The sequence below is a fragment of the Brienomyrus brachyistius genome, chromosome 25 (assembly GCF_023856365.1).
Source record: "Brienomyrus brachyistius isolate T26 chromosome 25, BBRACH_0.4, whole genome shotgun sequence".
NCBI classification, from domain to species: domain Eukaryota; kingdom Metazoa; phylum Chordata; class Actinopteri; order Osteoglossiformes; family Mormyridae; genus Brienomyrus; species Brienomyrus brachyistius.
In genome coordinates this window covers 1,133,972-1,144,824 of record NC_064557.1, presented here as the reverse complement: position 1 = coordinate 1,144,824, position 10,853 = coordinate 1,133,972, and the positions used below count along the sequence as shown (strand labels likewise).

General features: G+C 39.5%; 2 protein-coding genes across 2 annotated transcripts; both read left to right on the top strand.

Annotated features, from left to right (window-relative positions):
* The first annotated feature begins 589 nt into the window (after positions 1-589).
* med28 (mediator complex subunit 28) lies at positions 590-2,226 on the top strand. Its single transcript, XM_048995827.1, has 4 exons — positions 590-798; positions 1,124-1,190; positions 1,279-1,391; positions 1,696-2,226. The coding sequence occupies exons 1-4, from the start codon at positions 634-636 to the stop codon at positions 1,891-1,893; spliced, it is 543 nt and encodes a 180-aa protein (XP_048851784.1). The 5' UTR covers positions 590-633; the 3' UTR covers positions 1,894-2,226.
* Positions 2,227-2,679: 453 nt separating this feature from the next.
* On the top strand, positions 2,680-9,950 carry haspin (histone H3 associated protein kinase). The gene is made up of 17 exons (XM_048995820.1): positions 2,680-3,108; positions 3,492-3,700; positions 3,888-4,028; positions 4,227-4,391; positions 4,512-4,602; positions 4,746-6,464; positions 6,612-6,783; positions 7,047-7,201; positions 7,788-7,958; positions 8,044-8,129; positions 8,268-8,330; positions 8,432-8,523; positions 8,619-8,698; positions 8,851-8,939; positions 9,123-9,265; positions 9,378-9,480; positions 9,569-9,950. Exons 2-17 carry the CDS (start codon positions 3,531-3,533, stop codon positions 9,771-9,773), a joined length of 3,645 nt encoding a protein of 1,214 aa, XP_048851777.1. The 5' UTR covers positions 2,680-3,108; positions 3,492-3,530; the 3' UTR covers positions 9,774-9,950.
* Positions 9,951-10,853: the final 903 nt, after the last annotated feature.

The window sequence follows — 10,853 nt, the reverse complement described above, 5'->3', positions numbered from 1 at the left end:
CAAGATTGATTCGATACTGAAGCAACTTGCAAATGATAATTAAAGTATGTATTCTTGTCAAGTCTTGAAATTTAAGAAAACTTAATTTTAACTTGAAAATTATTGGTACATAAATATCGTACACAGGTTATTTTTAAAGGTATATAAGCAATGTACCAGAGAGAAATGTCTTCTCTGCATTACAAAGATTAAAGTAATATAAAATAAAACTAAATATAACATTAAATGCATTGCGTAAGTATTGGATCATTTTATTAGGAAGTCATGCACTGCAGAATTAGTCAATTCCACAAACGTGCTTTTTTTCGTTAAAAACACGCATCGACAACATAGTTTGACTTCAATACATTACAATTTATTACATTTCAAAATTGTTTTAAGTGTTGTACTAAATATTTTCTTGTGGTGACTTCCACCATAAAGAGATTGTAAAAATAAAATGGGAGATATAAAAGTAAGACATCAGATATATGCTATCCGAACTCACTACTGGGAATCTGAGTAATACGCTCCCAGCGTTAAATTAAAAAGTTGTTTACGGTTTGGTTGGGTGAGCTGTCGTCACGTGACTATGACGACTAAGCGACACCTTACTGCGCATGTCCTGACCCCTCAGATTGGGAGTCGCAGCAAATGGCGTCCTCCATGAGCGGGATGTTTTCTGGACAACAACCGACTGTCTCTCATCCTGCTGGGGCAGCTGGTGCCCCTGGGCCACCGGGTTTACTACCCGTTACTACCGGGACCAGGGGTCCGAACAACAGTACTTTGGTGGACGATCTGGAAGCTTCGTTCGAGGTAGTTACTAAGCAGGTATATCTGTATATTATTACTTGGCCTAAACTTTTGATGCTCCAGAGGAGACAATACGATCATCCAGTTGGTACGACAGCCAACTGAAATGCATTCGGTTCTTGATTAACATGCTGTCTTTCTTTATTATTATGTTTATGATTTTTTTTAATCCCAGAGTTCCAATTTTCTGTTCTGTTACTCACTGAAAATTCTTTTAGATTAAAAAAAAAAAAAAAAAAAAAACATTTTTTTCGCGGCATAATTTTTATTTCTTTAAATGCAGTGATAACAACTGGAATATGTTAAAATATTCTTGTCTGACTTGCAGGCATGTTTTGCATCCCTTGTGAGCCAAGACTATGTTAACGGCACCGATCAGGAAGAAATTAGAACCGGTAAGGAAAAGGTGCTTAAAATGATAAGATCAGTGTCTTATTGAGGCATTGTTCAAAATTGTAATCAAATGCTGATTTTCGTTTACAGGAGTTGACCAGTGTATCCAAAAGTTCTTGGATGTTGCCCGACAGACTGAATGCTTTTTTCTGCAGAAAAGATTACAGCTGTCAGTCCAAAAACCAGAACAGGTTGTGAAGGAGGTGAGCATATAGGTTAAATGTTCAACAGTTTATTTGGGTTTATTTTCCCACTTCATGAAATATTATTTTTGCATGGATTTCATTATACCCTACTTTTCAGCTATTGTTACAAGGGAATGTCCTTAGCAACTCAGTGTTTTTCATGTATGGAATCTGTGTTCCATGAATATCCCGTCAATAAACATCATCATTAACAATTTACCTCCCATTTTAAAAAATGCATAAACTTTGGATGATAAAACACCAGTCTTGTAAACATGACTTCATAATTTTATTAACTGCTTTTTATTTCATTTCCTTTTAGGATGTGTCAGAACTAAGAAATGAGCTTCAGAGGAAAGAGCTATTAATTCAGAAACATCTCACCAAAATTCATCATTGGCAACAAGTACTGGAAGACATTAATGTTCAACATAAAAAACCAACGGAACTTCCTCAGGGTCCACTGGCATTCTTAGAACAGGCTTCAGCCAACATTCCCGCACCTATGAAACCAAACTGACTCGTCTGTGTGCTTGGAATTATGTGAAAAATCGAAAGCTGAAATTTAACTTGTGTAAATATTAGATATGAATGCATCATTACTGGGGTTGCTAAATCTTTTGAATTTGTATAGGTTGTTTTTTTTTTGTATTTTGACATTATATACTACAAACAATTTCATAAAAAAATGATATATCACTAATTGATGTGATTGTTGGACCAAACTAAAACACTGGCAGGTAAATAGTGCAGGTTATGTTAAGATTAGCCTTTGACCTAAGTGCCGACCTGAAAAGTAGAAAATTAAATGTTTGTCATGGTGAGATGAAGGAATAAAGAATGTTGAACCCCAGTGTGTGATATTTCAGCGTGTGTTATACATCACTTACTGCTTTTGATTGCTCTTTAATGGAAAATGTCCCTCAAGTGATCAGTGTTATACACGATGTTAATGAATAACTGCCTGAGACTTTATTTGGAGACTGAGAAACCCTCGGTATTGGTAAGTATAAAACTTAAACGATACAAATACATTCTGGCAATGAATTACTAAGGAATATTATTCTGCTGTTTCTGGTAATGGAATAAATCGATTTCTAGCAGGATAAATGGCTAAATGTTCTTTTTATTGACTGTGATGGGAAGTTTCATGCTCTGGGGAAGTCTCAAGGGCTGCCACTTCGCGCAGCTGGCTGGTGCAAGATTTTCAATTCAAGATGAATCTGCACACATATTTACATGTAAATATTACCTTTCAAATAGTCTGTAGGGTTACAAACTGCTCCAACGGTTTGTTTGATGTAGCTAATTTTAGGCTTACAATGGAATAATATAGATTTGTCGTAAGATATCTTGCGTGAGTCTGAGAGCATAAGTGTCACGCCAGATGCGTGAGAGTTGGCAACCCCGAAGACTTACATGATGCGTTCTAGCTACACGCTTTTGTTAACTTTTGGTCAATTTTGTGAAACATCACAGCATTGTGATTACAACGCAAATAAGCAGATGAAGCAATATAGCATTCAGCATTGTACACAGTTGCTGTAACATAAAGTATACGCCATTTCGTGCAACAAAATACTAATTTTCTACAGATGCCGGAAGTCCCACCTCCTACTTCCGTCTGAAGTACGGCGAGCCAATCAGAGCGCCCGCTGTATTTGAACATAGGGCGCTTACCGAACTCAAAAAAACGTGCAGATCGCCGTCCGTTTTCACTGTCCCTAATTGTTCGGTAAGTTAGATATTTATAACTTTAAATGTCATTGTCCGTTGCTAAGTAAATTAGCGCTTAGAGAATCTGCATTGCAAGAACAATAAAAATCTTGCCAGTTCCGGCGTATATGTTCTTTGTTGTTCGTGTAGTCGAAACTAGCTAGTTAGCATCGGTGTCTGTGTTACGTACTGATGCTCTTGGAAATGGGATTAATATTGTCCTAAGAAGTTTTCATAAATTGGCAAAACATATTGGTTAATCAATTTTTTAAACTTAACTGATAGGTGGTCTCCATTTCATTATAGGTAGAAATGTCAGTCCTGCTGCTTTTATGGTCTGGACGTGTTTCAAACAGCTTAACATTGAATAATTTTCGTCATAACTTCAATATTGTATTTTAGGCTTTCACGGGCCACTATTGTGGTATCAGCATTGCAGAAATGACTACGTGGAAGAAAAATGCTTTGGTTCTAAGAACCTATGGCAAGCGCAAAACTAAGGTGGAGACGTGGTTGTCTCCTGATGCCAGAAAGAAAGCTTTCTCGAGCACTTCTTCATCTGATCTGTCAGTCGGTGAGCTGAGCAACATCATAAACCTTCGACGGAAAAGGTGAGTTAATTTTTTATAAGTCCGATATGCATTTCCACCTTCCCTTAAGATGTTTCATCTTTACAGTTGATTGTACTTCACGTTTGACTGGTTCTCTAGTTTTTTCTACAAACAGGCTCCATTGTAGCCCCTTGTCCTTTCTGTGGCATCTTTGACAATTTTTGATACAGACTCTTTTAATTCTCAGGAAGAAAACCCAGTGTACTGCATATTCGAAGTCAACACGAACAGCAAAGCAGAGGGCCCTGACAAATTTGAGAATGATCGACAGTGATGAAGAGAATTTTTTCAATGCAGACGATTATCGCAGCCCTGGTGGTCAGAAAAGGTAGGACAATTAATTGCAATGAGTTGCACTTAGGGGTGTACATTTTGACGATATTAGATCATGAATGATTAGGATGTCTCCGCAATCTGCATTTATGGAGATTGCAATAGGCATTTATGTGTTAATCTATAGTTTTAAAATGGGCCTTTTATTATCAGGTGGTTTAATTTAAAATTAAGGGTGGTTTTCTATTAACAGAAGAGGTAACCCGTCCACAAAGGCAATTTCAATCCAGACAAAAAGACCAGTGACATTATACACTTCCGAAAGTGAAGATGACAAACCAGACAGAAGTAAGAAACCCAGATTTGGATCAAAAAAAGAAAAGACAAGTGAGAACATGAGAAGTGAAAAATGTGTGAAGTAAGATATATATTTTTTTCTTTTTCATGCAATTCAATAAATTTAGCACTTATCAGATGGCCTTCCACACTGGGTCGTTACATTCGCGAAAAGAAAATTCAACTTCGTTTCCCCCTAAAGGTCGAGTAATGTTGGAGGTCTGCCTTCAGACTTGGGAAAGTTTGTCACTGATCGAAGAAGAATGAATTTTGAAAAAAATAATGGCGCAAAGGTAAAAAGAATGAAAGACAAAACCGAACATAAGAATTGTCATGTCCACGGATAATTTAAGCAAGATTGAAGTGCTTTCATCTTTGCAATGTTTTTTTTTGTTGTCTTTGCTCATTCACTGTGTTCTGAATCTTTCTCCTATAGGCCTGTGTCTTTAACAGCAGCCTTGATTCTGCTAATGACTTTGTGAACAGTCCACACTTTCCTCGTCAATGTGTTGCTACAAGGAAAGCTTCTCTACAAAAAGATGACGTGTTTTTGGACAGCACAAAATCTGGAATTGGCTGTGGATCCTCAAACCTTAGCCATACAGAAAATATTACAAAGAATGTATCAATGGGTAGGACAGCTGATGGAACATCCAAAACCTGTTATAAAAAGCCATTGCTGTCCAGTACCCCTTCTCTTTCACATAAACTTAATTACAGGCATTGTGATCCCTCTGTCAGTAAAATATCCTTCAACAATGATGATGAAGATGATGCTTTAAGGTCCAATGTGGAATCTACCAGGAGCCTTGCATTAAGCAAAGCACCACAGTTACAATTCTCAGAGCATGTAAGGCTTAGCGAAGTAGCTAGAGAACTGCGTAACTCTCAGAAAAATAGCACAACGTCCCAGTACGTCAAGAAACTTTCTCATGTGGAGAATAGAGTTGAAGATAAAGGTGAAACAACACAGGAACGTTTATTAGAAACCGATTTTTCTGTCGAGTCCAGCCAAGAGTGTAATTTTGTGTCCGTTAACACTCATATAGAGTCTCTCGTCTCAAGTCTGAAAGGAACATGCAGAACCTTGAAGCCCAACGTGTGTTTAGAAAGAATTGATGTCTCAAATTTCCATCTGAGTCACATCCCAAATGAGGGAGAAGTGTACTTCACATCCAGTGATTGTGAGATGGATTTTGGTTGCCATCAGTCTGGAAGCAAATTACATGGTGCAGTGGAATTATTAAGAAAGGAAGATTGTACTAATATGAGTAATGCATGTCAGACTGAAGTTAATGAGGTACATAATGAAAGATCGGAGTTGGAGTTAAATGATTTGAAAAGCAGAGAGAGCCCCTCTGTGGTATACATATCAAAATCCACTAATTCATTGTCTGAGCTTCAGAGTGAAGGGGGAGATGATCTGGAGCCCTCCTATAACTTAAACAGTGTTTCTGACTGTCACATACAAGCAAATGGCCACGTAGTTGCTGAATATAGGATGGGCCTATTTGCTGAAATGGCACAAGAAGATAGAAGTGAATCTAGCCGAGGCATTTTACCCCCAGTAGAAGATTCTCAAATGCCGAGTGGTGGTTCTCCGTCAGTGGTGTCACTTGAGGCTGTCTTGAAAGAGAGATGCATTTCCCTACAGCCCACCATAAAACTCGAATGTCTCGACCTTCCAACGTACTACCGCGACAGCAGAGGTTCACAAGCAGATAGCTTTCATTCCACGCCCAAGAGCAGTTTTAGGGAGACGGAAAATTGCATGGTAAACGTGTCAGGTATTGAGGCAGAGATGTTGGTTGATTGCTCTGGAGAGGAAGGAGTGAGACATGAGCTGAACAGCAGGAACCAAAACTTATGGCTCCGCAGGCAATTGAGTTCCATGTTTACTTCAGATACTGCTAAGGTGGGAAGCTTTTTTGATTCTCCCCCTGGTGGTAAAAGGGATGTTAGTACATTGAGGATTCAAGAGCTTGCCAAGGACAAGCAGGGAACGGGAAGAAAAGCCTGTATCAGTGGCTTGAGTATGAGCAGATGGACCAAGAAAAGTCATCAGAGACCTAAGCAAAGCCTGACACAGTCACTCCTGTCCAAGACACAAGATCACCAGTCTGATTCCAAATTTGGACTTAACAGCAAATGTTTTGTAAGTGTACTATGTTATATAATGCATTTCAAGTAATCAGGACATGCTTTTTTTTAAGTGGAAGAAATTGATTTACAATAATGCCGATTTTGGTTGCTGGATCAAACTTCTGTCTTTTTAATTTATTGAGAAAATATCTCTCTGCAGGATACGATGAACAGCTGGTTGCACGGTACCAGTGATCTGTTTCCTAGAACATCTGTGCACTCGGAATCCATGAATGTATCATCGCTTTTGGCCGGCCTGGGTCCAGATTGCCTGACCACTCATACCTGGAGCAGACTTAAAGCAGCTCTGTCAGTTCATAAGAAGAAAAGGGGTAGGGAATAGTAGATTAAGGCAAACCATAACGGTGTCTGTCTTCAGAACTGTCACTTCCTTACTGTGCTGTTAAAACATGTTAAGTGTTTTTTCAATGTAATTTTATGCAGTGTTTTGTTGAATGTTCTGTTTTTACATGTTAAATGGAGATGTCAGGATTATTGTGTCAAATGTTTGAAAGTTCAAGCTTCTCTCTCTCTCCCCCTTTCTCTCTCTCCCCCTTTCTCTCTCTCCCCCTTTCTCTCTCTCTCTCTGTTACAGCCTTTCTCACACCCAAAAGGCGACTCCTTTCCCACAACCAGTCCAGTGACTCTGAGTTGCTGGATGTGAGCAGGGATATTTTGACTGCTGGCTGTTCCCCACACTCTAGTCCCGCGATGTCGCGCCTGCTCAAAAGTGCAGAGGGCACCCATTTGGTGAGCGCTTATATTCATAACCGTGCAGCCCCCCCCCCCCCCCCCCCAACCCTCCTGTCTCGAAGCGAATGCAAACAAGCATTTCATATTCCGTAATCTGAATGTGGAGAGAACTCACAATTGATATCATTGTTCAGTGGAAAGTAGTACACAGTTCTACATGTTCTCTCTTTTGTATCCTGGGATTGGCCCTGGATCTAATCTGATAGTTACTGAAAATGGATAGTTTCAGGGCAGGTTTTGAGTTTTTGTGGTGCTACTGCTTTTCCTGGCCTGGGTCATAGGTAGGGTGCATATTTAGGGCAGTATAAGCTGCCAGACTAGTTGGTGCAAACCTGGTAAAACTTCATTTGAGCAGAGGTGGACATTTCAGGCCCAGAAAGTAAAAATCCAGACCAGGATTTTGTTCCAACCAACCAGTTGAGCATAAAGAGTCACAGTCAGAGAGACTCAACTGGTTGGTTGGAACAAAATCCTGGTTTGGATTCTTACTTTCTGGACCTGAAATATTTGCCTCTGCATTTGAGTGTATTGATGGTACCGCAATGGAAGCTTTCAGGGTTTGACCTCTGACACTTTCGTTTAGGACATCACGGATGCGGAAAAGGTTTACCAGGAGTGCCAGCAGGAAGGTCCGGTTACGTTTGAAGAGTGCATTTCACCACAAAAAATGAAGCGGTGCAAGAAGATCGGCGAAGGTACATTTGGAGAAGTTTTCTCAACCATCGGGGACTCCATGGAAACCGTGGCGTTGAAGGCAGGTCCTCCACTCATTTCCTCCCCAGTGTTACACACTGGAAACACCAGCTCTGAACATAGCTGTATTTGCATCTATTTAACAGATAATTCCCATTGAGGGTAACCAGAAAGTGAACGGAGAAGACCAGAAAACATTTGGCGAAGTGCTTCACGAAATAATCATTTCGAAGTATGTTCACTTTCTCGTACTATTAAAGATAAAGGGCATACATTTACGCAGTTTTTGAATGCTAAAATATTCCTGGTATTAAATTCGCTAGATTGTTGTTCGTAAAAGAACTGTATAACGTGAAATGTTTTCTTTCAGAGAGCTTAGTAGCCTGGATGAACGAGAAGCGAACCAAACAAAAGGTTTTATAGGACTGAAAAAGTAAGTCGTTTTTTAAATTCTTGTAGGATTGTGAATTTCCAGCAATTTCCGGATAAATATAGTGAAAAGGTGGAATTCATGCTTGAATGTGTTGTTTTCAGCTTGCACTGTGTGCGTGGATCTTACCCCGAGTTACTCCTCAAAGCCTGGGATAAATTTCACAAGCAGAGAGTATCGGAGAATGACCGTCCTGGTAAGCTGCTGCCGAGTGCCTTCCTGTTGTGAAATGGTATCCGTACTGCCAGTGGATTTTTGTCGGAGGGTAAATATTTGATTCCATATCCTCAGACTTCTTTGGGGAGGATCAGATCTTTGTCATCCTGGAATTTGAATTTGGTGGTAGCGATCTGGAGAGCATGAACGGCAAGGTAATGTTACAATTCTTTGTTTATCCCCGCAAGTAACGTTTTGCCGTTTGTGTTTTTCGCGATAAATTTTGTTTACGAACAGAATGGTTTTTAAGGGGATTTAAAAATATTTTATTCTTCTAAATATCTTTTTACTTCTAAAATATCGGCAGATTTCGTCTCTGGCTCATGCAAAAAGCATTCTGCACCAAGTCATTGTCGCTCTTGCTGTAGCTGAACAAGCCCTGTGTTTTGAGCACAGGTAAGGACTTAGTACTTGGTGGGTGTGTGTGTGTGTGTGGTTTTTAAATGTTTTTTTCCTTTGTAAATGTGCACTAAGTGGTTAACTTGGATTCTGTTGAGAATGTATCAGATTTGTTAAATGTCATATCAATGACAAGCCGTAACTGCATTGTGTGATGGTAACAAAGTTTTCCTCCATAAGGGATTTGCACTGGGGTAATATCCTAGTGAAGAGCACCAAGGAAAAGGAATGGACGTTCATGCTGAACGGGGTGCTACACAGATTTGAAACCAAAGGTGTCCTTGTCAACATCATTGACTACTCCTTATCACGGCTTGAAATAGGTCAGTGCACCAACCTCTTTCTGGAAATAAAAAAATGATTACTGGAAAACTTTTTGTAAACCTAATCTGAATTGGAACAAACACAGGTAGAACCTTAAACTTTCATTTCTAGATGATCTGACGGTCTCTTGTGACATTTCTGCTGATGAGGAACTCTTCATGGGGACGGGCGACTATCAGTTTGACATTTATCGCAAGATGCGGGAGGAGAATAAGTGAGTTCAGATTATATTAGATTTGTGACACAATGTGACTTTGCTGGTTAGTTTTATATCGGACTGTGTTTCCTTTTTTTCCCAACAGCAATAGCTGGAGTGAATATAACCCACACACTAATGTGCTGTGGCTCCATTACCTGGTGGACAAACTGCTTTCCATGAAATACCAGCAGAAGACACTTTCCAAACCCATGAAGGACCTGAAGAAATGCCTAACTGGTTTCTATAATGAGGTGCTGGGATTCAACTCTGCAACTAATGTCTTAGAATGCTGCAGTCTGTTTCAGTGACGCTGCAGTCTGTTTCAGTGACGCTGCAGTCTGTTTCAGTGACGCTGCAGTCTGTTTCAGTGACACTGTTGTCCTCTTCAATTGTACAGTTTGCTTTTTCCTTAGCTCAAGGTTTAGATATCTGTAATGTAAATATATTTTGAAATGTTTTGAAGAAAATACATTTTTTACTATAAATCCTTCAGTGATTGAGTGATTATTAATAAACCTAATTACATTGTAATAAAACAAAATGTGGAATTTTGTAGGTAGAAAATGTCACATTATACCAAATGTTCTATGCCAGTGTTTCCCAACCCAGTCCTTGGAGAACCCTGGTCAGTCCACCTTTTTGCTTCCTCTCAGCTCCCAGCGTGCCTGTGCCAGGTATTCGGTGTTCCTGATTGGTTGGAAGCTGGGAGGGAGCAAAAACTTGCACTGTCCGGGGTTCCCCGAGGACTGGGTTGGGGGAACACTGTTGCATGCTGTTTGACTTTTACAAAAAAAAAAAACTATCCACTATGCCACTGCGTCTCGGCACTGAAACTGTACAACTGTAAGGATATTAGAGAAAATATTCATTTATTTGTATATTAATTGCTGAGGGGTATTGAATGGGCCTATAGTCTCAGCCATTCAAAGCAGTTTCGGGAAGATCAGTCCAAGTTTTTGTACAGTGTTGAGTTATACAGAGATGAACAGAAAAGTGCATGTTTTCATTACCATTGTGTGCCTGCCAGTCTGTGACATTTTCAACCTTGGTTTCAACCAGCTACATTCAGAAGACTGTGAATTCTGTGCTGCAATACTGTCATGGAAACTTGTATAAAAAGGTTTCATACTACTAATCAAAAACCCATCTCTGAAATGGCCTTCTTTCAGGTGTACTGAAAAGGGAAATTTTAAGAGTACATAACTCCCAACATTTCTCAGTGGATCTCATTTAGTTTGGGTTGTGTTTTCTCAAGTCAGTTTGAAGAGAGTTTTGCAAGAAGATGTTTCTTCTTAGTGGTCTTTAGCCCTTGATAGTTCAAACCCCTGTAGGTAGCTGTCGCAAAATTGTAAGACTGTAAAAAGAAAACCCAATGATAGTTTCTATTT